The 25,075-nt window shown below is 41.8% G+C and overlaps 1 protein-coding gene across 6 annotated transcripts in view; it reads left to right on the forward strand.

Moving 5' to 3' along the window:
* The window catches only part of HELZ (helicase with zinc finger), a 166,245-nt gene that overhangs the window by 20,781 nt on the left and 120,389 nt on the right, over nt 1–25,075 (forward strand). For 3 of the 6 annotated variants that reach the window (XM_060202607.1, XM_060202609.1, XM_060202608.1), the window contains 2 exons: nt 1,975–2,202; nt 11,284–11,320. In XM_060202607.1, coding sequence (XP_060058590.1) covers nt 1,993–2,202; nt 11,284–11,320 — 247 coding nt within the window. In that variant the 5' untranslated portion in view covers nt 1,975–1,992. Of the gene's footprint in view, nt 1–1,974; nt 2,203–11,283; nt 11,321–25,075 lie in introns of those variants that run through there. The other 3 variants (XM_060202610.1, XM_060202612.1, XM_060202611.1) reach the window with 2 other exon arrangements.

A 25,075-nucleotide genomic window follows, 5' to 3' on the forward strand; every position in this document is an offset into this window, starting at 1 on the left:
CTCCCAAGGGCTGTTACTGTGCTACACTTACTGCTACTCCCTCACTCTCTTTATTTTTAATTTTAGAGATTTTTTTAATTGATAGGATATTGGATATAGGAAGAGGGACAGACACACACACACACACACACACACACACACAGCACTGCTTTACCACTTATGAAGCTTCACCCTCACAGGTAGGGACCAGGGGCTTGAACTCGGGTCCTTGTGCATGGTAATATGTACACTCAACTAGGTGTGCTACCATCCAGCCCCAAGAATTTGTTTGTTTGTTTACTTATTTATGAAAGAGGACACCACAGTATCACTCTGGCACTTGTGATGCCAGGGATCAAATTCAGGACCTTATGTCTGAGATTCCAACACTTTACCAAGTGGGCCACTCGCCTGGGCCACTCACCTTCCTGTCACAGTGCTCTCCCCTCATCTTAAGTGTAGTAGATAGGATGCCGTGTTTGCACAGTTGCTGGAAGATGATGGAGGCAGGCTGTCTTGTCAAGCCTGGAGAGGCCCAGCAAAGAGTGTATGTGTAGGGAGAGGCGGGAGGGCTGAGTGCACCTTGGGGCCAGTTGGTAGTCTGAGTGAATAAGGTGTGTGTGGTAAGAAAAGCAGTCGCGAACCTAGGAGGTGCTGCGTGTGCCTTCCGTGTGTGAGACCCTGGGAGGGGGAGGGGGAGGGATGGAGAAGGACAGAAGAGCAGTTTCCATGCCTGTTGGAGCAGGTGGCTAGTCACCACGATCCCCCGAGGAAGTATTATGAGTGTCAGGTCGGGGGACTTGACTTCTCTGCCCAGGTTTCCCTCCTGTGTTCCCTGAGTACTGGAGTTAGATAAAGTACAAATAGATTTGTGCTTCATGGCTCACTTTCTTGCCTGTCTCTTAAAATGGCAACACCTGCGTCTGACCACTGTCCTCAGGATTCACACGTGGCAGATTCCTTCTGTATTTAGACACTTCCCAGTGTGGTCCATTGCCTAGGGAGCAAAGCCTTCACCTCTCTGCGCTTTTGAATTCCTTCATAGCTTCTCCTCCTCTGCTGTACCAGGGCGTGTGTTTCGCATTTTCTCCTTTTGCTGGTTTTGCTTCATATTCCCCTCTTCTCTCTTGTTCTATTTATTGTTGGATAGAGATGTAAGTTGAGAGGGAAGGGGGAGATAAAGAGAAAGACAGACAGAGACACCTGCACCTCTGCTTTACCACTCGTGAAGCTTTCCCCTGCAGGTGAGGACCAGGGGGCTTGAACCTAGGTCTTTACGCACTGTCATGTGTGCACTTAACCAGGCGTGCCACCACCCGGCCCCTTCAGCTCTTTCTCTGAAAGCTCACATATGTTGTCATTGTCATCATGCATCCTGGAATGAGGCTTTGTTTGCTGGTGTTTTGCTCCTCTTGGTTGGGCCTGAGTTTCTTGACAGCTGTGACAACCTGCTTCATGTTCACATTCAGTGATGGTGGCGTAAGATCTGACTGTAGGCTGTGTCTGCTGAACTGAATTAGCAGTCAGCTCAAATCGCCTTTTACCCCATTTTTATACTGACGAGACCACCCCAGCTCAGTATAGATCTTGCTTCTGTGCACTCACAGCAACTGAGTTTTATGATGTAGATTATATGGTTTGGATATGAAGTGTTTCTGCACCTCTGGTTATAAAAAATGTGTTTATGGTTTGTTGTGTTTTGTGTATTCAGAATCATGTTTCACTTATAAATTTGATGTATTGTTGGCATGATCCTGATTTATGGTTGACATTTTGCTTGGATCTTTGTAAAGACTTCATTAAATATAAAAGAGAAATATTGATTTTTGAGGCATCAGTAACTGCTGCTCAGCTGTGACCTTGATAAAAATGCTGCTTGAGCGTAACTACTCAGATAACTATGCCAATAGAGAGAGGAATGAAGTTAGAATTTGTAATTAAGAAACTTAAAAAAAAAAAAACACCTTTTCTTGCATGTTTTCCACCTGTCTCTAGGATTTTTGTCCCTGAGTCATGGAAGACAGAAGAGCTGAGAAGTCATGTGAACAAGCGTGTGAATCACTGAAGAGGCAAGACTATGAGATGGCCCTCAAGCACTGCACAGAGGCCCTCCTCTCTCTCGGCCAGTACTCCGTGGCTGACTTCGCAGGGCCATGTCCCCTGGAGGTAGAAAGTATTAAGATCGAGAGTCTTCTTTACAGAATCGCCTCGTTTCTGCAACTGGTGAGTAAACAGTAACCCAGTGTTTGAGTCATGTGAGGTGACTTTTTTGTTGTTGTTGTTGGGTGGGAATATTGCTGTTTCCTTCACAAATCTGGTCTCATTCTGGTCTAAGAAGAATGAGTGGTTTGTGACAGCTAGGATGCTGGAAATTGTATTGTTGTGTGGCATTTTGATTACTCATTCATTCCACAAATATCAGAGTGTATACTATGCTCCAGACACTGTTCGAGGTACTCCTCATACTGGTGAAGAAAAGGAAGATCACTTCTTCGTGGCGGACAGTGAGTAATGGGTATTATCACTAAGTAAACTCGTTAGTCCATTAAGACAGCAATCTGAACGAATAAAAGTAAAATGTGGGTGGGTGGTAGCACAGCGGGTTAAGTGCACATGGCATGAAGCGCAAGGACCGGCATGAGGATCCTGGTTCAAGCCCCCAGCTCCCTACCTGCAGAGGGGTCGCTTCACAAGCGGTGAAGCAGGTCTGCAGCTGTCTGTCTTTCTCTCCCCCTCTGTCTTCCCATCCATCTTCTCTCCATTTCTCTCTGTCCTATCCAACAACAATGACAGCAATGACAGTAGTAATAAAAATAATAACAACAATGATAAACAACAAGGGCAACAAAAAGGGAAAAAATAACTTCCAGGAGCAGTGGATTCGTAGTGCAGGCACTGAGCCCTAGCAATAACCCTGGAGGAAAAAAAAAAAAATGTATGGACAGAGGAGAGCATAATGGCTATGCTATGAAGTCCCAGGCTCAGTCCCTGGCATCGGCACAAGCAAGAGCTGAGCAGTATTCTGGACACTGCCTCCCTAGTCTCCCCATCTCTTCCCTCTTCATCTGTCTGGTTAAAAACAAATAAAAATGAAGATATCAGTGGTCTGGGAGGTGGTGAAATGGATAAAGCATTGGACTCAAGCATGAGGTCCTGAGTTCTGTCACCAGCAGTGCATGCATCAGAATGATCCTCTGGTTCTCTGTCATTAATAAATAAATAAATAAAAATCTTTAAAAATATTAGAGAGAGGAGAGAGAAGGGGGGGAGGGAGAGGGAGAGAGAAACACCTCTTTATTTTATTTTTACCTGAAGACTACTCAGCTCTGGCTTATGGTAGTGTGGGGAATTGAACCCGAGACTTGGAGCCTCAGGCAGGAAAGTCTCTTTGCATAACCATTATGCTGTCTCACCTACCTGAAATGCCGACTTCTTTAACAAAAGTAGAATAGGGCAGTGGAAGATTGGGAATAGTGATGTCAGAGAGGGGGCTGCAATTTTTTTTCAAAGATTTAAAAAAATATTTATTTCCTTTTAGTTGCCCTTGTTGTTTTTATTGTTGTAGTTACTGATGTCGTCGTTGTTGGATAGGACAGAGAGAAATGGAGAGAGGAGGAGAAGACAGAGAGGGGGAGAGAAAGACAGACAGCTGCAGACCTGCTTCACTGCCTGTGAAGTGACTCCCCTGCAGGTGGGGAGCCGGGGCTAGAGAGGGGGCTGCGATTTTAAGCGAGTTCTCTAGGTAAGCCTCACTGACAGGGTGATGCCAAGGTGGCCAAGAGTGGAACACGTTGAACTCTAAGGAAATGAGAAGGCCCCGAGGTGCAAGCATGTCTGCTATGCAGAGGGAACTGTTGTGGGATCTCGACAGAGCAGTGGCAGGATCTAATTGATTTTTGAGAAATGCACTGCTTTGCACAAACCCCAGACCTGCACTACTGAGCCACCTCCTGACCCAGTACAAATGTTTTTAAAGATTTATTTGTATTTACTATATATGGAGGAGTTAGATGAGAGAGAGAACACAGCATCATTTCTTCATTCATAGCATTCCACTCATATTTGCTACAGGGTTTGAACTCACGACCTCATACATGGAAGACACGCACACCTTTACCTGCCAGGCCACCTCTCTCATCCTGCACGACCTGATTCTACAGCATCACTAGGTCTTGTTTGGAGGGCAGAATGTAAGGAGATAGAAGCAAATGCCAGAGATGACAGTGATTTAGGGCAAAGTGGTGTCAGCAAGAAGTAGTCTGGTTCTGGTTATAATCTGAATTTTTGATTGCACTGACTGCAAGAAATGAAAGTTGTCACACATCGCTTCAAACTCTTTTGGGTGAATAATGAATAAATGGATTAGGATGGGCTTCAGAAAAGAACGTGGCCGCTTTATCACATGGCAGATGGGAGGCAGAGGCTGTTCTGGGTGAAATGCCTCACTGGGACAGTATGCCGCTTTGCTGTGCATGCGGCTCTGAGTTGAGCCCTCCCCCGCCACTTTGAAGGAAGCTCAGGTGATTGGGCTTCATCCACTCTCTTTGTCTCTCTGTTAAAGAAAAAAAGCAAGACTGAGAATGGGTAGATGTGGTGAGGAGTCTGTAGATACTCTTTTTCTCACAGTTTCTCTTTTTTCTTTTTTAATAGTGTATATATATATAAATTTATTTATTTATTGGGGAATTAATGTTTTACATTCAACAGTAAATACAATAGTTTGTACATGCATAACATTCCCCAGATTCCCATTTAACAATACAACCCCCACTATGTCATTCATCATCCTTCATGGACCTGTATTCCCCCCACCCACCCACACACCCCAGAGTCTTTTACTTTGGTGCAATATGCCAATTCCATTTCAGGTTCTACTTGTGTTTTCTTTTCTGATCTTGTTTTTTAACTTCTGCCTGAGAGTGAGATCATCCCATACTCATCCTCCTGTCTCTGACTTATTTCATTCAACATGAATTTGTCAAGGTCCATCCAAGATCGGCTGAAAACGGTGAAGTCACCATTTTTCATAGCTGAGTAGTGTTCCACTGTGTATGTGTATATATACCAGAACTTGCTCAGCCACTCATCTGTTGTTGGACACCTGAGTTGCTTCCAGGTTTTGGCTATTACAAATTGTGCTGCCAAGAACATATGTGTACACAGATCTTTTTGGATGGATGTGTTGGGTTCCTTAGGATCTATCCCCAGGAGAGGAATTGCAGGGTCATAGGGTAGGTCCATTTCTAGCCTTCTGAGAGTTCTCCAGACTGCTCTCCACAGAGGCTGGACCAACTGACATTCCCAGCAGCAGTGCAGGAGGGTTCCTTTGACCCCACACCCTCTCCAGCATTTGCTGCTGTTCCCTTTTCTGATGACTGACATTCTCACAGGAGTGAAGTGGTATCTCATTGTTGTCTTGATTTGCATTTCTCTGACAACCAGAGACTTGGAGCATTTTTTCATGTGTTTCTCAGCCTTTTGGATCTCTTCTGTGGTGAATGTTCTGTGCATGTTCTCCCCCCATTTTTGGATGGGGTTATTTGTTGTCTTGTTGTTGAGTATGGCAAGCTCTTTATATATGTTGGTTATTAAACTCTTATCTGATGTATGACATGTAAAGATCTCCTATTCTGTGAGGGGTCTCTTGGTTTGGGTAGTGGTTTCTTTTGCTGTGAAGAAGCTTTTTAATTTGATGTAGTCCCATAGGTTTATACTTGCCTTAGTCTTCCTTGTAATTGGATTCGTTTCATCGAAAATGTCTTTAATATTTATGCGGAAAAGAGTTCTGTCAATATTTTCCTCTAAGTATCTGATAGTTTGTGGCCTAACATCCAAGTCCTTGATCCACTTGGAATTTAATTTTGTATTTGGTGAAATACAGTGATTCAGTTTCATTCTTCTGCATGTTTCAACCCATTGTTTCCAACACCATTTGTTGAAGAGACTCTGCTTTCCCCATCTAATAGTCTGGGCCCCTTTGTCAAAGATTAGATGTCCATAGGTGTGGGGCCTCATTTCTGGGCTCTCAATTCTATTCCACTGGTCAGTGTGTCTGTTCATGTTCCAGTACCAAGCAGTTTTGATGACAATGGCCCTATAATACAGTTTGAGATCTGGGAGTGTGATGCCTCCGGTTCTGTTCTTTTTTCTCAAGATTGTTTTGGCAATTCTAGGTCTTTTCTGGTTCCAGATAAACATTTGTAACATTTTTTCTATTCTCCTAAAAAATGTGCTTGGGATCTGATGGGGATAGCATTAAATTTGTAGATGGCTGTGGGTAATATATTCATTTTGATGATGTTAATTCTTCCAACCCATGAACATGGAATATCTTTCCACTTCTTTGTGTCTTTTACGATTTATTTGAGTAGTGACTCATAATTTTCAGTATACAAGTCATTCATTTCTTTGGTTAGGTTTACTCCTAGATATTTTATTATTTTTGTTGCTATAGTAAAAGGAATTGATTTCTGGATTTCAATTTCTTCTAACTTAGTGTTTGCATAGAGGAATGCCACTGACTTTTGAATGTTAATTTTATAGCCTGACACCTTACTGTATTGCCTGGTGACTTCCAAAGCTTCTTGCTGGATTCCTTAGGTTTTTCCATGTATACTATCATGTCATCTGCAGATAAGGAGAGTTTGACTTCTTCTCTTCCAATCTGTATGCCTTTAATTCCTTGCTCCTGCCTGATTGCTATGGCAAGAACTTCCAACACTATGTTGAATAGTAATGGTGATAGTGGGCAGCCCTGTCTAGTACCTGATCTGAGGGGAAATGCTTCCAGTTTTTCACCATTAAGTATGATGTTGGCTGTAGGTTTGCTATATATAGACTCCACTATCTTGAGGAATTTTCCATCTATTCCCATTTTTTGTAGTGTTTTGATCATAAAGGGATGTTGTATTTTGTCAAAGGCTTTCTCTGCATCTATTGATATGACCATGTGGTTTTTGGTCTTGCTTTTGTTGATGTGGTGGATCACATTGATTGATTTACGTATATTAAACCAGTCTTACATGCCTGGGATAAACCCCACTTGGTCATGATGAACAATCTTTTTGATATACTGCTGTATCCGGTTGGCTAGAATTTTGTTCAATATTTTCGCATCTATGTTCATCAGAGATATTGGTCTGTAGTTTTCTTTTTTGGTTGTGTCCCTGTCTGCTTTTGGTATCAGGATGATGTTGGCTTCATAGAAGCTGGCAGGGAGTATTCCAGTGTCTTCAACTTTCTAGAAGACTTTCAAAAGTAGAGGTATTAGTTCTTCTTTGAAGGTTTTGTAGAATTCGTTTGTAAAACTGTCTGGTCCAGGACTTTTATTTTTGGGAAGATTTTTGATAACTGTTTCAATTTCATTAGTTGTGATGGGCCTGTTCATGTTATCCACTTCGTCTTTACTTAGTTTTGGAAGTTGGTAGGTATCTAGGAAATCATTCATTTCTTCCAGGTTCTCTAGCTTGGTGGCATATAGTTGTTCATAGAAGCCTCGCATGATATGTTGAATTTCTGCTGTGTCTGTTGTGATATCTCCTCTTTCATTTACTATCTGATTTATTTGGGTCCTCTCCCTTTTTTGTTTTGTGAGTCTGGCTAAAGGTTTGTCGATTTTGTTTACTCTTTTGAAGAACCAGCATTTACTTTCGTTGATCTTTTGTATGTTTTCCTATTCTCAGTGTTATTGATTTCTGCCCTAACTTTAGTGATTTCTGTCCTTCTGGTTGCTTTAGGGTTCCTTTGTTCTTCTTCTTCTAGGTCTTTAAGATGTGCAATCAGGCTGTTTATTTGTGCCTTTTCTTGTTTCCTAATGTGTGCTTGTATAGCTATGAACTTCCCTCTTAGGACTGCTTTAGCTGTGTCCCAAATATTTTGATAGCTTGTGTCTTCATTTTCATTGAACTCTCGAAACATTTTGATTTCTTCCTTGATTTCCTCTTTGACCCAGAAGTTGTTAAGAAGTATACTGTTGGGAGTTGGGCGGTAGCGCAGTGGGTTAAGCGCAGGTGGCGCAAAGCACAAGGACCTGTGTAAGGATCCGGGTTCCAGACCCCGGCTCCCCACCTGCAGGGGAGTCGCTTCACAGGCGGTGAAGCAGGTCTGCAGGTGTCTATCTTTCTCTCCCCCCTCTGTCTTCCCCTCCTCTCTCCATTTCTCTCTGTCCTATCCAATAGCAACCACATCAATAACAACAACAATAATAACTACAACAACCATAAAAAAGACAACAAGGGCAACAAAAGGGAAAATAAATAAATAAAATTAGAAAAAAAAAGAAGTATACTGTTGAGCTTCCACATTTTGGGACTGTTACTAATCTTTTGTTGATTGTTAAGTGTTAGTTTAATTCCACTGTGGTCTGAGAAGATGCTTGGGATAATTTCAATGCTCTTGAATTTGCTGATGCTGTCTTTGTGGCCTAACATATGGTCTATCCTTGAGAATGACCCATGTGGATTTGAGTAAAATGTGTATTCCAGTTTCTTGGGATGAATGACTCTGAAAATGTCCAATAGTTCTAGTTTATCTCTTCATTTAGCTCCGTTATGTCTTTATTGGTTTTCTGCCTGGATGATCTGTCAAGTTGAGATAGTGGGGTGTTGAAGTCCCCTACTATGATTGTGTTACTGTTAATATATTGCTGTAGCTCTTTCAGTAGAAGTTTGATGTATTTAGATGGCTTCTCATTGAGTGCATAGATGTTAATAATTGTTAAGTTCTCTTGATTGACTGATCCTCTGAGCATTAAGTAGTGTCCATTCCTATCTTTTTTTAATCTTAACTATTTTAAAGTCTTATCATGTCAGATATGAGAATAGCTGTTCCTGCCCTTTTTTGTGGGCCATTGGCTTGTATGATAGTTTTCCATCCTTTCGCTTTAAGTCTGTGTTTGTCTTGTTGAGTTAGGTGGGTTTCCTGTAGACAGCATATTGTTGGGTTGTGTTTTCTGATCCATCTTCCTACTCTGTGTCTTTTAATAGGTGAATTCAGGCCATTGACATTTATTGATATCAAAGATTGAAGATATTTCAACGCCATTCTTGTAGAGTTTTAGAGTGTTTTGAAATATGTCCTATTTGTGGTGGTCTGATTGTTTATAGGAGACCTTTCAGAACTTCTTTCAGGGCAGGCTTGGTGATGGTTGCTTCCTTCAACTGTTGCTTGTCTGAGAAGGTTTTGATGCCTCCATCTAGTCTGAATGACAGTCTAGCAGGATATAGTATTCTTGGCTGAAAGCCTTTCTCATTGAGCACTCGATAGATATCTTGCCATTCTCTTCTGGCCTGTAGTGTTTGTATGGAGAAGTCTGCTGCTAATCTTATGGGTTTTCCTTGGTAGGTGACTCTTTTTTTTTCTTCTTGCAGCCTTCAGGATCCTTTCTTTATCCTTATTCCTTTCCATTCTAAGAATGACATGTCTTGGTGTCTTTAGGCCTGGCTTAATTCTGTTTGGGACCCTCTGGGCTTCTTGAATCTTTATGTCTTTGGTGTTGTCTAGACTAGAGAAATTTTCAGCTATTATGGTCTGGAAAATGCTTTCTTCCTCTCCTTCTCTTTCTTCCTCAGGTATGCCAATAATGAGTATATTGTTTCTTTTGAAGTCATCCCATAGGACTGTGTTGTTGTTTTCAGCATCTCTTAATCTCTTTTTGAGATCTCTTACTTCTTTTTTGGTTGTCTCTAATTCATCTTCAATCTTTCTAATTCTGTCTTCAGCCTCATAGATTCTATTCTCTCTGTCCTCTACTGCTTTCTGGAGTTCATCTATTTTGTTGCCCTGCTCTGATACTGTTTTAGCTTGTTCAGCTAGTTGCCTTCTTAGCTCAGCGATTTCAGCTTTGAGCTTTCTAATAACCATGAGATAATTAGAATTTTCTTCCATGTTCTCATTTGTTGTTCCTGCATTTCTGATTACAATTTTTTCAAGTTCTTTACTCACTCTTGTTATTATTTCCTTAGCTAATGTTTGGATGTTGAACTCTTTGTTTTGTGCTTCACCCTCTGGAGGACTTTTAACTGGACTCTTGTCCTGGTTCGAGTCTCCAATATTTTTTCTTGTTGTTTTAACCATTTTATATATTATGTTATGAGTTCCCTTTATCGGTACTTTTCAAATTATTGTTCACTATTGCCTGGATTGACTTGTGTCTAAGTAAGTTAATTAAAGGGTTTACAGTAGTGGAAGTTAACAGTTGTTTCAATCCCTGAGTTGGAGCTCTGTTTTTTTAGAAGCCTCTTTTTTTTTTTCTTCCCTGTAGGCTATGGGAGCCTGAGGGCTTTTAAACTATCAGTAGGCTTCTTGGCTTAATCACTGACTCCTGACCAAGAGATAAAGCAGGGTGTGGCAGAGATAATCCAGTGGTTATGCAAAGAGACTTTCACAGCCCCTCAGCTATGCCACCGAGGTACAGGTCTTCTCCTGAGTTTCCCGGTTAGATCTCTGTCCCCTGGTGTCCCTCCCTGCCACTGCTCTGGATTCTGAGGGCAGTAGCAATGGAGACTCAGAGTTGTACTTGGTGAGTCTCTGGAGAGTCCTCTCCTCCCTTCAGCTGTCCCCTTGTTGTGGAGCAGACTGGAGGTGGTGTCTCCACTGATAAACTGCTGAACTGTTAGCAGTCACTTAATCTCTCCTTAGGCTCCTCTCTCCGCTCAGTCACCAGCCACATGTGTTTGTACTCACGGGGGATTTACTGGGTTCCTGTGGTCATTCTAGTCCTGTCTTATTTAGGTTCCGGGTGGTCTCCTTTGGTATTCCTAGTTGATCCAGGAGAGGAAAGGAGAGGAGAGGAGAGAAAGCTATCTGCTGCTCGTAGCTCTACCTCCGGAAGTCAAATCCATAGTTTATATTTTTAATGATAGACACAGAGAGAAAAATACATATAGAAAGCTACCAGAGCCCCACTCACCTCTGACTTCCGGCGGTGCTGAGGATTGAACCTGGGAACTTGGAGCCTCAGGCATGAACATCTTTTGCAGGCCCACTCTGCTGTCTCCCCAGTCCAACCCCCATTTTCTTAACTAATGTCCTTAGTTGAGGATGTGAATGTGGAGGACCTTCTGGTCATTTAAGGTTAGACCTGGAGAGAAGTAGGAGAGTGATTACATGGGCTGAAAAGGGAATTAGGATGTTTATTTGTAGAGAGTACTCTAATCCTCAGAGAGCACATGTATTCCTTTTGTTTTCTGAATATTAAATTTGCAGCATTAATGATTAAACTTTGAAACAAAACAGCTTTTTATAGCATCGCTGTTTAAAAGTTACTCTTGAATTACTTAATTTTTTTCTTTTTTTCTTTTGCAGAAAAACTATGGACAAGCTGATGAAGATTGTAGGCATGGTATGTTTTAAAATGGGAATCTTTTGATTTGAAGGTTTTGAATTACTGAATGTTTATGACTCAGATTTTAAAATACGTCTCCTTCAAAAGTGATTATAATGTTAGCCAGGAACTTAGCGCGCTAAGGGCCATTTACCTAGTTGGGATGTGACTGTCCTATACTGGAGCACTGCTTCCAGTCACACTGCTGCCATTTCCATCTCTCCTCTGGGAACACTGTTAGTGAGCGTTTAAAACTGTGAGTATTCTCAGTCAAGAAGAGACAAAATTTAACAACTGTAACCCACATTCATTAAAATAATTCAGCTTGGATAAATTGAAAGGCTGGGCATAACCCTCCTAAAGTGTTGATTTCTTTTCACTAAAAGATTTCATGTATGAGAGGTTGGTGAGAATAATTCTCTGGTGCTTTCCTGTTTTCTTCTGGTCAGGAAATTGGTTCTTGCTTTTTGGGTATTTATAGAATAGAAATTTCTTTCATTGTGATTGTTGCCAGTTCATTAGAATGGATCTGGGAGCCAGTGAAGAAAGTTTAGATATAAATTCTCACACTCTCTTAGACTATTTGAACAATATGATGCTTCATTTATCCAGAGTTGGGAGGAAGAGCTCTTTAATATCAGTTAACTTTTTTGTTTGCTTTCTTTTCCTTTTTTATTTTGATATTTTATGCATTTATTTTAATGAAAGAGAGACACAGAGAGAAAGATACACAAGAGCACTGCTACCAGAGCCCTGCCCAGCTCTGACTTATGGTGGTGCTGGGGGTTGAACCTGGGACTTTGGAGCCTCAGGCATGAGAATCTCTTTGCATAACTATTATGCTGTCTCCCCAGACCTCCCCCTTTTTTTCATTAGTGTTTTACAAGATTATAAGATAATAGGGGCAGGCCGGGCAGTTGTTAAGAATAAAAAGATAATAGGAGTATGATTCCACACCAGTCCCACCACCAGAGTTCTGTGTTTCTTCCCTGCCTCCCCCTCCAGTGGTGACCACCATAGTTCTCCTAAGGTCAGGATTATGGGCTTACTATATATGTGTGTATTTTTTTATTTTTTCAAATTCCTATGTTTCAGCTCTCTATATACCACTTAGGAGTGAAATCACGTCATAATAGTCCTTCCGTCTTCCCTCTCAGAGAAGAGAAATAGCATCTGACTTCCTCAGGTGTTCTTCACAGTCTCTTCCCTCTCAGTGATGGTGCAAAAACAGATTCCTTGTAAAAAAAAGTGCCAGGTCCTAGTGAACTGGAGTTCGATGCCCTCTGGTCATCATTCCCAAACATTTTCCCTTCTCAAGTATGAACTAAAATTCTTTTTGAGGTGATTGCTTCACTATTGGTCATGGATGTTGGCTGATTGATCCATACATATCCCCATTCTGTCTCTGTCTTCCCCTGATAGGTAGGGCTCTGGAGAGGTGAGCTTCTGGGATATGTTGGTGAGCTCATTTGCCTGGGAGGTCAGGAGGAGATCCTAGTAGCATCTGGAATTTGGTGACTGAAATACAGGATAAGATGTTTAATATACAAGGATCAAAGTAGGAATGGAGCCACTGAGAATGGGGGGAGGAGGCTAGGATGTCTATTTTCAGTATGTTCCTAGGAATCTTAAGACTTAAGTAATTTTTTTTTTTTTTTTTTTAACCAGAGCACAGCACAGCTCTGGCTAACGGTGGTGCTGTGAATTGAACCTGGAAGCAGAGTTTCAGGCCTGGAAGTCTGTTTGCAGGCAGAACCATCGTGTTTTCTCCCCAACCCAAGTTTTTGCTTTATAATTCAAGCTATCGGCTATTTATTCATTTATTTATAACCAGAACACTGCTTGGGTTATGGTGGTATGTGGGACTGGACCTTGCATAACCAGTATGCTGCCTAACCCCACCCTTTATAATATTTACTTAAGTTTGATAGCTAACATGAAGATGGGCTAGCAATATTGTCTGGGAGGATGGTGTTAGTGTGGAGAGTAGAGTTTGAAAGCTGGGGTAAGACAGTGACTCCCAAATTGAAAAGATGTATAAACACAATTAAGTGTTTATCACATTGATTTGACCATGTATATTCATATCTAGCACATGCACCTGTATGACTTTTGGGTCCCTGTCAGTCTGAGGTCACGGTCCATGGTCACAACTGGGAACATTCTAGGCTGCATACATTACAAGACCAGTCATCCTCAAGTGGCAGAATAGATGACCCAGCCTCCTTTCAGAGAGTGGGACAGTCCTTAGGCCCGTTTGTAGTGAGGATAAGGACCTGGAGAGACCACAAAAGGGTTAATGGGGACATTCCTGCTTGAAGTGATGGTAGGAGAGGAATACATTAGAAGTCGAGGTTCACAGTGTCTACATGGAGATCCAAAGATTCCTCAACCGGGGGGCCCCAGGTGCTGATGTGGCCTGACGTTGGCCAGTATCGCCGTCAGTAAGTTGAGCTGCTCTCTTGCCCTCTTCCAGTTTTTGTCGTCCCTTCTTTGTCTGACAAGTTTAGACTTTCTCCAGGTTGTTAAGGCCGTGAATGTCGTTTGTTATATGTTTGGTTTTTGGGGGGGAGGGTAATCAAAACTTTTTGAAAGTTTTGACTTCTTGTTGTAAATCTTGTCTTATATAAGCTGTTTTGTATTGGACGTAATTTAGCCATTGATGAAGGAGTTAGTGGCCTCATTGTAATCCTTGTTTCATGGAATTGTATCCTTTGAGAGTTGGGATTTGAGGGGCATCTAGTACAATCTTTAACAAAAATGGACTCTTAAAACATCCCCCCACCCCCAGAGCACTATTCAGCTCTGGTTTGTGGTGGTGTGGGGGACTGAACCTGGGACCGGGAGCCTCAGGCATGAGAGTCTGTTTGCATAACCATTATGCTGTCTCCCCCACCTAAAACATTGTTAACAAGTTAAATAGTCAAGTAGTCTAGAGGGAGATGAAGAAAGAGATCATTTTCCCTACTGAAGAAATCATTACTGGTTTGTTGTATCTTGTTTACTTCTCTCTAGTGATAAATACAAGTGCTCGCAGCACACATGGACTTTTTCATTAGGGAACCAAAGACTTGCATAATCATCACAAGGCAGCTTGCTCTCTTACCTCTGTTATCTGTAGTTCATGGGTCTGCTTCTATGCTAATATGCCAAATCCAGTTTTGCTTATTATTTCATAGTATAGATGTTTCATGATTTATTTTAATAATTTCCACAATGATATGGCTATTCAGATTGTTCAAGTTTGTCAGTTTAATTTGTTCTGTAATGAAATTTCTCTTTATTACCGTTACCTTTACTTCTGTAGGATAGTCTTAAAACTCAGATGTCTGAAGTTAAGGAGTTTTAAAACTTGAACACCATTGTTAGAGTTATATCTTTATAACTTCATGCATAAAATTGTACCTATGTAGTATAGATTCTTCTAATTTTATACACTGTCAAATTAGTTTCCAGTGCATATACCCACCAGAAATACAGGAGACTGCTCTTTCTGTCAGAGCTCACTAGCACTGCAGCCTGTTACTCCCGACCTTTTGATCACCACATTTGTGAGGAATGGTGCTTTAATTTCTCACTCTTTTGAATACAAGCTGGTATGGCTTTATTTTGGAGGCATACAAGTCTCAGTTTAAATTTTGAGAAGTCACAGTAATTGCTATTGCTGAAGGAACATATGGAAAAATGTTGCATTTTGCTGTCCATTGTTTGCCTTAGCATTTTAAAGTTAAATACTCTTTTGTAGTTACTGAATTATCAATAAAAGTTTCGCCAGGAGGGCCAGTGAAATATCTCACTTGGTTCTGCTTTGCCACGTGCACAACTCAGGTTCAAGCCTGGACTCCACTGCATTGAAGGAGTGTCAGTGCTGTGCTCTTTCACTCTCTCGTCTTTCTACTTCTCTATCTCTACCTAAAAGAAAAAAGTTTCAGATGCAACCATAACACCAACCTGACTCCCCTGGATATACGACCTCACCAGTGTACCCTGGAGCCCTGCCCCACTAGGGAAAGACAGAGACAGGCTGGGGGTGTGGATCCACCTGCCAACACCCACATCCAGCAGAGAAGCAATTACAGAAGCCAGAACTCCCACCTTCTGCTCCCCATAATGATCCTGGGTCCATGCTCCCAGAGGGATAAAGAGCAGGGAAGCTCCCAGTGGAGGGGATGGGATAATGGAGCTCTGCTGGTGGGAAATGTATGGAATTTTGCCCCTCTTATCCTATGGTTTTGTTGATATTTTCAGTTTTATAAATAAATAAATAAATAAAAATGAAAGGTGATGAGGGCCGGCAAAGTAGTTCCCTTGCATCATAAGCTTCTCTGCCATGTGCACAAGCTGGGTTGAAGTCCCTCACAGCCTTGAAGGAAGTTTTGGGCTGTGGTCTCTCTTTCACTCTCTGCTTTTCTGCCCCACTGTCTATATAAATAAATGTATTTGATAAGTAAAAAGAAAAACGTTTATACGAGCAAATTTTGGAGTTGTAAATGTATACTTGAATTGTGATGATAGTGACACAGGTGGTCACACGCGTCCGACTCGCCTGCTACGCTGTGCACACTGTCAGCAGCGCTTTGGTTTGATGGCCGTGCCTCTGTAGGGTTGGGGAAGGTCCACGCAGTGTCTGAAACACGGCTGTAATAAGTTGCTGTGTGTTTGTGTTGTGGGAACATGAAGCCAGATGAATGCAGCTCGGCGATGTGTTTGGCCTACCAGTATTATTTTTGTTATACTGTCTCAAGTGAAGAGTCAAAAGAAAGAAAACATATTGGGATGGCATTCATTGTAGTGCTGTGTCTCAAAGTGAAAAGTGACTTAGTTTCCAGTAGCAGACAATTTCATTCATTCAGTTCTCCGCATTCCTTGTTACTGTTTATGTGCTAAGTTGAACATGGACATGCTTGTTTAAATGCAGAAGTGGGGTGTATAAGGCTGTTCATTTGAAATCAACACTTAGGAATATTGACCAAGCTCATGCTTTTATATAGCTAGTTGTAGTTCTGCTATTAAAATTTTTTCTTTTCAACGTTCGATTTATTTTATTTTATTTATACCAGAGCACTGCTTAGCTCTGGCTTATGGTGGTGCGGGGGATTGAACCTGGGACTTCGGAGTCTCAGGCATGAGAGGTTCTTTGCATAACCATTATGCTATCTCCTCTGCTCTAATGTTATTTTTATATAAGATAAAGAAATACCGTATTTGGAAGGCAGTAGAAATAAAAAGCAGGAAGAGAGCTCTCAGTCTCTCTCAGTTATTATCCTGCTGTGTAATGTCAGAGAGCCCTGGAAAAGTTGCTGTCGAAATGCCTTCAGGTCTTAGTTTGCTGTATACAGTGCCTGTCCCCTTGGGTTATCTTTGTGGTCCTTGCACTTCCTTGGTACCTATCTTCCCCCTTCTTGGCTGGCTGCCAGTGACCTGATTTCACTTTCCCAAGGAGGTGTAGGAAGTCAGTCAGTCTTTGTCGTGGAGTTAAAGAAAATCAAGCTAGTATTTTTATTGTGGAAAGACTGAAACTACAGGAAAGTGGAAGGCATAGTATAATTTTTATTCTTGGGAAAGCATTTTACTATATTTACTTCATTAAATATTTTCTGAAATACTTAAAACTAATTACAGATGACACGCAGCATTCACCTTTAAATATTTCTTCTTTTTAAAAATGTTTTTGTATTTATTTATTTTCCCTTTTGTTGTCCTTGTTTTACCTTTAAATATTTCAATCTACACTCTGGAAGGTATGGCCATCGGTGCCCAGCTGCTATATTACTGCTACCCTGATAAAACTGAGAGAATTCTCTTCTATTGTCTAATTCTTGGCCCATAATCAGATTTACTTGGTTCCCAAAATGTTCTCCATGAGACTAATCAGTGTCTAGATTCTAAAAGTTGTAATTCTACTTTTAAGTCAGAGTAGATGCAGTGGCCTGGAAGGTCAGGCAAGGCTCAAGTCTTGGACCCTCAAGTGTGAGGTCTTGAGTTCAGTCCCCAGCATGAATTCAACTACAACAGCATGATGACCAAGGCTCAGTATAGCTCTGTCTGTTTATTGTGATGGTACTTGCTCTGTAAACTGTACCCCTGTTGAGTAGAGGCTGTCTGTATTGGAAAAGGTGATTGAGTGATTGATTGGCTTTCCTGGGGTGGGAGGGGGCAAGCGGTGGCTCCATCTACCTTTCTTTTCAGAAGAAATTTGATGAGTTTGTAGGGTATTTTTTTTTTTTATAAAAAATATTTAGTCAGTGGGATATAATAGTGTTTCTTTAGAATTATCTCTTAGTCAAACCCCTCTGTAATACGTTGTTTTATTTCATTACATTGCGAAGTCATTCCATTTTTGCAAGCAATGAAGCTGACTTTGTGAAACTAAATAGCCCTACGAGCACAGAGCTAGTCCACAGTGCATCTGTTGTTTTGGAGTTAGGTCTCTGTGATCTGAAAGGCCATGCATGCACTTTCTCTTTAGCCTAAGCTACTGCCTACACATTTAAAAAAATAGTTTAATGTATTTTAATAGCAAACTTACAGGAACAGCACAGAAAACAGATCTAACATTAAAGACATGTTACTTGCATGTAGGGCAGCTCAGAAAAGTGTAGTGAGTGGGTAGAATCTAGTGTATGAGAAAATGCTACAAACACCAGTTAGTTGCCATCAATAAGAAATTTACTTGTTTTAAAAAAAGCCAAATGCTGGCATTGTCCAGAAAAATTTGACAGGTTTATTTATAATTGTTATTATAAAGTTGAACTACTGAAACTTGTTCACTGAAACATTTTGACTTGCAGTAATGCTTTATAAGTGCCCGCATTTATATTCAAAATCCACACACAAATGAAAATGGGAAAAACTGCCAGTACCTGATTTCTGTCCCCTGTTTGCCACTTGCAATTATATACTTAGGTACGTTTGACCCTCATGGAAAAAAAAAATCTAGCGTTCAGAACTACCAATAACAGGAAGAGATTTTTTGAAATGTTTCAAAAAATGACAAACATTCAGAGAGTTAACATACTTTTAGAGCAGAGAAGCACCAGCAATGACAAGCGAAAAAGTTAAAACGTGTAGTCCATTGTAAAAGCACCGACTAAACTACCTTGAAAACTATACTCCTAACCCTACTCAAGTAATGATTATCTAATCGATCCTGAGCCTCAATTTTTTCATTTCTAGAAGATGAAAGACCCTTCTGCCTTCTTTCTAAGTTTATTATGACAAACAAGGCAGTATCTGCAAACCCCTAAAGAATGCACAGACATGTAGCCCAGAAGATGGATACAGTGGATAACGTGCTGGGCCCTCGAGCATGAGGTCCTCAGTTCAATCCCCAGCGATGCGTATGTCAGAAAGACGGTCTGATTCTCTCTCCCGCTCTTCCTCATAAATAAATGAATAAACCTTTACAAAAAAAAAAAAAAAAAGTGAGCCGCCGCTCTCTAACGCCAGCGCCGCGTCTCGCTGGCCTAGCTCCAGCCGAAGGAGGAGAGGGGTAAGGAAGGAGCTCTCTCCACCGCGGCTCGCCTGCAGCAGGCCGCCCGCACATGGACCGGGGGGAAGCAGAGCACCCGGGAAGCAAGAGCGCGCCCTCCACTGGAGGGGGAAGAAGCCTCGTCACAGGCCTGGTACTGTGCACTGCGTGAAATTAGACGCTATTAGAAGTCCCCCTTCCGCGTCTGGTGCGGGAGATTGCGCAGGGCTTCCAAGCAGATCCGCGCTTCCAGGGTGCAGCTATCGGCGCTTAGCAGGAGGCAAGGGAGGCCTCTCTGGTGGCCCTTTCTGAAGACACCAACCTGTGTGCTATCCATGCCAAAGGTTTCAACAGTTATGCCAAAAGACATCCAGCTAGCACGCTGCATATGTGGAGAACGTGCTTAAGAATCCACTATGATGGGAAACATTTCAGAGAGTTAACATACTTTTAGAGCAAAGAAATCGGCTTCTGCACCCAGAAAGAGGAGCCTGCGGGAGGGTGAGAGAGACCTGAAGTTTCCTGCGGAGTGATGGTCGCTCAGCAAAGCTGGCGCTTTCCAGGCCGCCCACCCTGCCAGCCCTGCCCGAATTTTAAAGTAGGGCCGCGTCTCCATAGAACTTCTTCGCTTGTTGTCATTTGGATCCGCTGCTAAAATGTCAATAACTTAAATACAAGCGTTATTTCTCTAGCAGGAATTTTTGAAGAATTAAAAAAAATTTTTTTTCCAGGGTTATCACTGGGGCTCGGTGCCTGCAACCATGAATCCACTGCTCCTGTGGCCATTTCCCCCAATTTTTTGGATAGGTCAGAGAGAAATTGAGAGGGGAGGGGAAAATAGAGAGGGGGAGAGAAAGACAGACACCTGCAGACCTGCTTCATCACTCGTGGAGTGACCCCCCTGAAGGTGGGGAGCTGGGGGCTCGAACCGGGATCCTTGAGCAGGTCCTTGTGCTTCATACTATGTGCATCACTGCTTGACCCCTGAAGACTTAAAATTTTAAAACAATTATAAATGTAAGGAAGTTGAAAAGATAACTCAGAGGAGTCTTGTGAACATTCTCCTCACTGTGTGTGTGTGTGTGTGTTTCCATCTCCCTCCTCTTGTAACTGGTGTTACAAGATACAATTCACAACTACGGCCTGACCTTGGTTTGACAGCCCCCTAAACCTTGCCCCTTCCTTCCTTGCAACTTCTGTAACCACCAGCACAGTTGAGATCTACAACTGTTCTCTCACTGTGTGCCCTTCGTCCCTTTATCTAAGCCCTGGCACTTACTGACCTGCACTCTGTTTTTGTGACTTTGTCATTTTGAAGATGGCCCATGTTGGGATCGTACTGTGCCTAACCTTTGAAGATGACTCCCACTTTACATAATGCGCTCGAGAGCGAGCCATCCACGCTGTTGTGCCTAGCAGTATTTCCTTTCTGTGGCAGAGCAGTGTTTGACTAAATGACTGTCACAGGTTGCTCTCCAATAGAAACTTACAGCTTCAAGGAATGGAAGTTTGACTTTACACTTACTTACCCCTTAAGGTCCCTACATTATTTAAAAAAAAAAAGTCTTATTTCTGAGTTGATAGGAAGAAAAAAAACCTAAATTATAGAATACAAATTGAGGTAATGAATATTCATTCAATATTTGCTTTACGTTTGAGGACGGCTACCCTACAAATAGGTAGTCTAATATTTTTGTATGAATAGTTAATTGTCTTTGAACATATGTGAGCACAACTGCAAGAGCTTCAGCATAGTTGTATCACTACCTGTTCTAGGGATTTTCTTTTTGATTTTAAAACTATTTATTTGAGAGAAGGGGAAGGGAGTTATCTCTCTGGCATTTGTGAAATGCAAGGGTCAGACTCAAACCCTCATGCCTGAGACCCCGACACTCTGTGCCACCTCTTGGACTGCTCTAGGCATTTTCTGATTTAGGCAGAATGTCAGCTGTGGTCATGAGAGACTTTTTTTTACTTTTTTCTTCATGCTAGGGATCAAACCCAGTACCTCAAACATGCAAGGCATGTGCTTTCCCACAGAGCTAGATGTCATGAATGCCAGTTTAAAATGTATTTCATGTGGTCCGGGACAGTGCCCAGAAGGCTGAGCACAGGACTCAGTGTGTGGACAGCCTCCTAGTCTCGATTCCTGGCGCCACACGTGCAGGAGTAGTTTTGCCTGCCTGCCCAGCCCTTGAAGCAATAAAGTAAATATTTAAAACATGTTTTTCATACAGTTTTTTGACCTATGGAGTAAATATTTGTGAAGCATTATTTTTTTAAAAGATTCTTTTTTTAATTTTAATTTTTTTAAAAAAATATTTTATTTTATTTATTTATTCCCTTTTGTTGCCCTTGTTGTTTTATTGTTGTAGTTATTATTGTTGTTGTTGTCATTGTTGGATAGGACAGAGAGAAATGGACAGAGGAGGGGAAGACAGAGAGGAGGAGAGAAAGACAGACACCTGCAGACCTGCTTCACCGCCTGTGAAGCGACTCCCCTGCAGGTGGGGAGACGGGGCTCGAACCGGGATCCTTAGGCCGGTCCTTGTGCTTGGCGCCACCTGCGCTTAGCCCGCTGCGCTACAGCCCGACTCCCTAATTTTAATTTTTTATTTTTTTGCCTCCAGGGGATATTATCGCTGGGGCTCGGTGCCTGTACTTTATTATTATTTTTTAATTTCTTTATTGGGGAATTAATGTTTTACATTTAACAGTAAATACAATAGTTTGTACATGCATAACATTTCTGTTTTCCATGTAACAATACAACCCCCACTAGGTCCTTTGTCATCCTTTTTGGACCTGTATTCTCCCCGCCCCCACCCCAGAGTCTTTTACTTTGGTGCAATACGCCAATTCCAGTTCAGGTTCTACTTATGTTTTCTCTTCTGATCTTGTTTTTCAACTTCTGCCTGAGAGTGAGATCATCCCATATTCATCTTTCTGTTTCTGACTTATTTCACTCAACATGAATTTGTCAAGGTCCATCCAAGATCGGCTGAAAAGGGTGAAGTCACCATTTTTTTACAGCTGAGTAGTATTCCATTGTGTATATAGACCACAACTTGCTCAGCCACTCATCTGTTGTTGGACACCTGGGTTGCTTCCAGGTTTTGGCTATTACAAATTGTGCTGCCAAGAACATATGTGTACACAGATCTTTTTGGATGGGTGTGTTGGGTTCCTTAGGATCTATCCCCAGAAGAGGAATTGCAGGGTCATAGGGTAGGTACATTTCTAGCCTTCTGAGAGTTCTCCAGACTGTTCTCTACAGAGGTTGGACCAACTGACATTCCCAGCAGCAGTGCAGGAGGGTTCCTTTGACCCCACACCCCACTCCAGCATTTGCTGCTGTTCCCTTTTCTGATGTGTGACATTCTCACAGGAGTGAAGTGGTATCTCATTGTTGTCTTGATTTGCATTTCTCTGACAATCAGAGACTTGGAGCATTTTTTCATGTGTTTCTCAGCCTTTTGGATCTCTTCTGTGGTGAATATTCTGTCCAAGTCCTCCCCCCATTTTTGGATGGGGTTGTTTTCTTGTTTAGATTTGCAAGTTCTTTATATATTTTGGTTATTAACCTCTTGTCTGATGTATGGCATGTAAAGATCTTCTCCCATTCTGTGAGGGTTCTCTTGGTTTGGGTAGTAGTTTCCTTAGCTGTGCAAAAGCTTTTTAATTTGATGTAGTCACATAGGTTTATGCTTACCTTAGTCTTCTTTGTAATTGGATTTGTTTCATTGAAAATGTCTTTAAAATTTATGCAGGAAAGAGTTCTGTCAATATTTTCCTCTAAGTATCTGATAGTTTCTGGTCTAACATCCAAGTCCTTGATCCACTTGGAATTTACTTTTGTATTTGGTGAAATATAGTGGTTCAGTTTCATTCTTCTGCATGTTTCAATACATTTATTGCAACACCATTTGTTGAAGAGACTCTGCTTTCCCCATTTAATAGTCTGGGCACTTTTGTCAAAGATCAGATGCCCAAAGGTGTGGGGCCTCATTTCTTGGCTCTCAATCTATTCCACTGGTCAGTGTGTCTGTTCATGTTCCAGTACCAAGCAGTTTTGATGACAATGGCCCTATAATACAGTTTGAGATCTGGGAGTGTGATGCCTCCAGTTCTGTTCTTTCTTCTCAAGATTGTTTTGGCAATTCTAGGTCTTTTCTTGTTCCAGATAAACATTTGTAGCATTTGTTCTATTCTCCTAAAAAATGTGCTTGGGATCTTAATAGGGATAGAATTAAATTTGTAGATGGGTGCCTGCACGACGAATCCACTGCTCCTGGAGGCCATTTTTCCCATTTTGCTGCCCTTGTTGTTGCGCTTGTTGTAGTTGTTATTGTTGTCTTAACTGTTGTTATTAGATAGGACAGAGAGAAATGGAGAGAGGAAGGGAAGACAGAGGGAGAGAAAGATAGACACCTGCAGACCTGCTTCACCGCTTGCAAAGCGACCCCCGGCAGGTGGGGAGCTGGGGGCCCAACAGGGATCCTTAAGCCGGCCCTTGCACTTTGCGCCATGAGCGCTTAATCCGTTGCACTACGGCCAGCCATCTTTTTTTTTTTTTTTTAATTTTTAAAATTTGTTTATTGGGAGATTAATGTTTTACATTCAACAGTAAATACAATAGTTTGTACATAACATTCTCAGTTTTCCACATAACAATACAACCCCCACTAGGTCCTCTGTCAGCCTTCTTGGACCTGTCCCCCACCCCCACCCACCCCAGAGTCTTTTACTTTGGTGCAACTCGAGAACTCCAGTTCAGGTTCTACTTGTGTTTTCTCTTCTGATCTTGTTTTATAACTTCTGCCTGAGAGTGAGATCATCTCATATTCATTCTTCTGTTTCTGACTTACTTCATTTAACAAAAGCATTAATTTTGTATTAAATATAATTTTAATTATTTTTATACATAATGGAGACTTTAAAATGAATGGTACCTTGTAAAGATCTCAGCAAGTATTGGGTAACTGAAATTAAGATTATTATGAAAACCTGAAAACATGACTCTCATAGGCCACAGAAAATGGAAGAGCAAATTAATTTTATTTTAAAGTAAGAAGTTTGAATGACTCTAGAAACAATGAAGTAACAGTGCCTTAGCGGGAACTTCCGGGGGGTGTGTGTCTGTCTTTTTTCATAATCAGAATCTTTTTGAGTGCGTATAGTCGGGATGGCAGTATTTTGACTTCTGATACTGAAATGATGTCAGTGGAAGAGATTTTTTTTTTAAAAAAATCTTTTTAAATTTTCTTTATTGGCTAGAAATAGCTAGAAATCAATCGGGAAAGGGGAGATAGAGATGGAGAGAGACAAAGAGACATCTGCAGCCCTGCTTCACCACTCACAAAGCTTTCCCCCTGCAGATGGGGGGAAAGGGGCTTAAACCCAGGTCCTTATGCAGTGTATCATGTGCACTCAACCAGATGCACCACCACATGGCCCCAGCAGTGGAAGAGTTTTAAGATAAAAAAAAAAAAGTCACATTTTTTTTTTGCCTCCAGGGTTATTGCCAGCACTGAGAATCCACTGCTCCTGGAGGCTATTTTTTCCCCCATTTTTGTTGCCCTGGTTGCTCTTGTTATTATTATTATTTTTTAATTGGGGAGTTAATGTTTTACATTCAACAGTAAATACAATAGTTTGTATATGCATAACATTCCCCAGTTTCCCATATAACAATGCAACCCCCACCAGGTCCTCTGTCATCTTTCATGGGCTCTTGTTATTATTATTGTTATTATTGTTAATAATGCCATTGTTGCTGGATAGTACAGAGAGAAATGGAGAGAGGAAGGGCAGACAGAGAGGGGGAGAGAAAGACAGACACCTGCAGTCCTGCTTCACCGCCTGTGAAGTGACTCCCTGCAGGTGGGGAGCCAGGGGCTCGAACCAGGATCCTTAAGCTGGTCCTTGTGCTTTGCGCCACGTGCGCTTAACCCGCTGCGCCAGCGCCAACTCCCATTTATTATTTTATTTTTATAAATTTTTTTATTTAAGAAAGGATTAATTAACAAAACCATAGGGTAGGAGGGGTACAACTCCACACAATTCCCACTGCCAAATCTCCATATCCCACCCCCTCCCCAGTAGCTTTCCCATTCTCTATCCCTCTGGGAGCATGGACCCAGGGTCATTGAGGGTTGCAGAAGGTGGAAGGTCTGGCTTCTGTAATTGCTTCCCCGCTGAACATAGGCGTTGACTGGTCGGTCCATACTCCCAGTCTGCCTCTCTCTTTCCCTAGTAGGATGGGTCTCTGGGGAAGCTGAGCTCCAGGACACATTGGTGGG

The sequence above is a fragment of the Erinaceus europaeus genome, chromosome 12 (assembly GCF_950295315.1).
Source record: "Erinaceus europaeus chromosome 12, mEriEur2.1, whole genome shotgun sequence".
NCBI lineage: Eukaryota > Metazoa > Chordata > Mammalia > Eulipotyphla > Erinaceidae > Erinaceus > Erinaceus europaeus.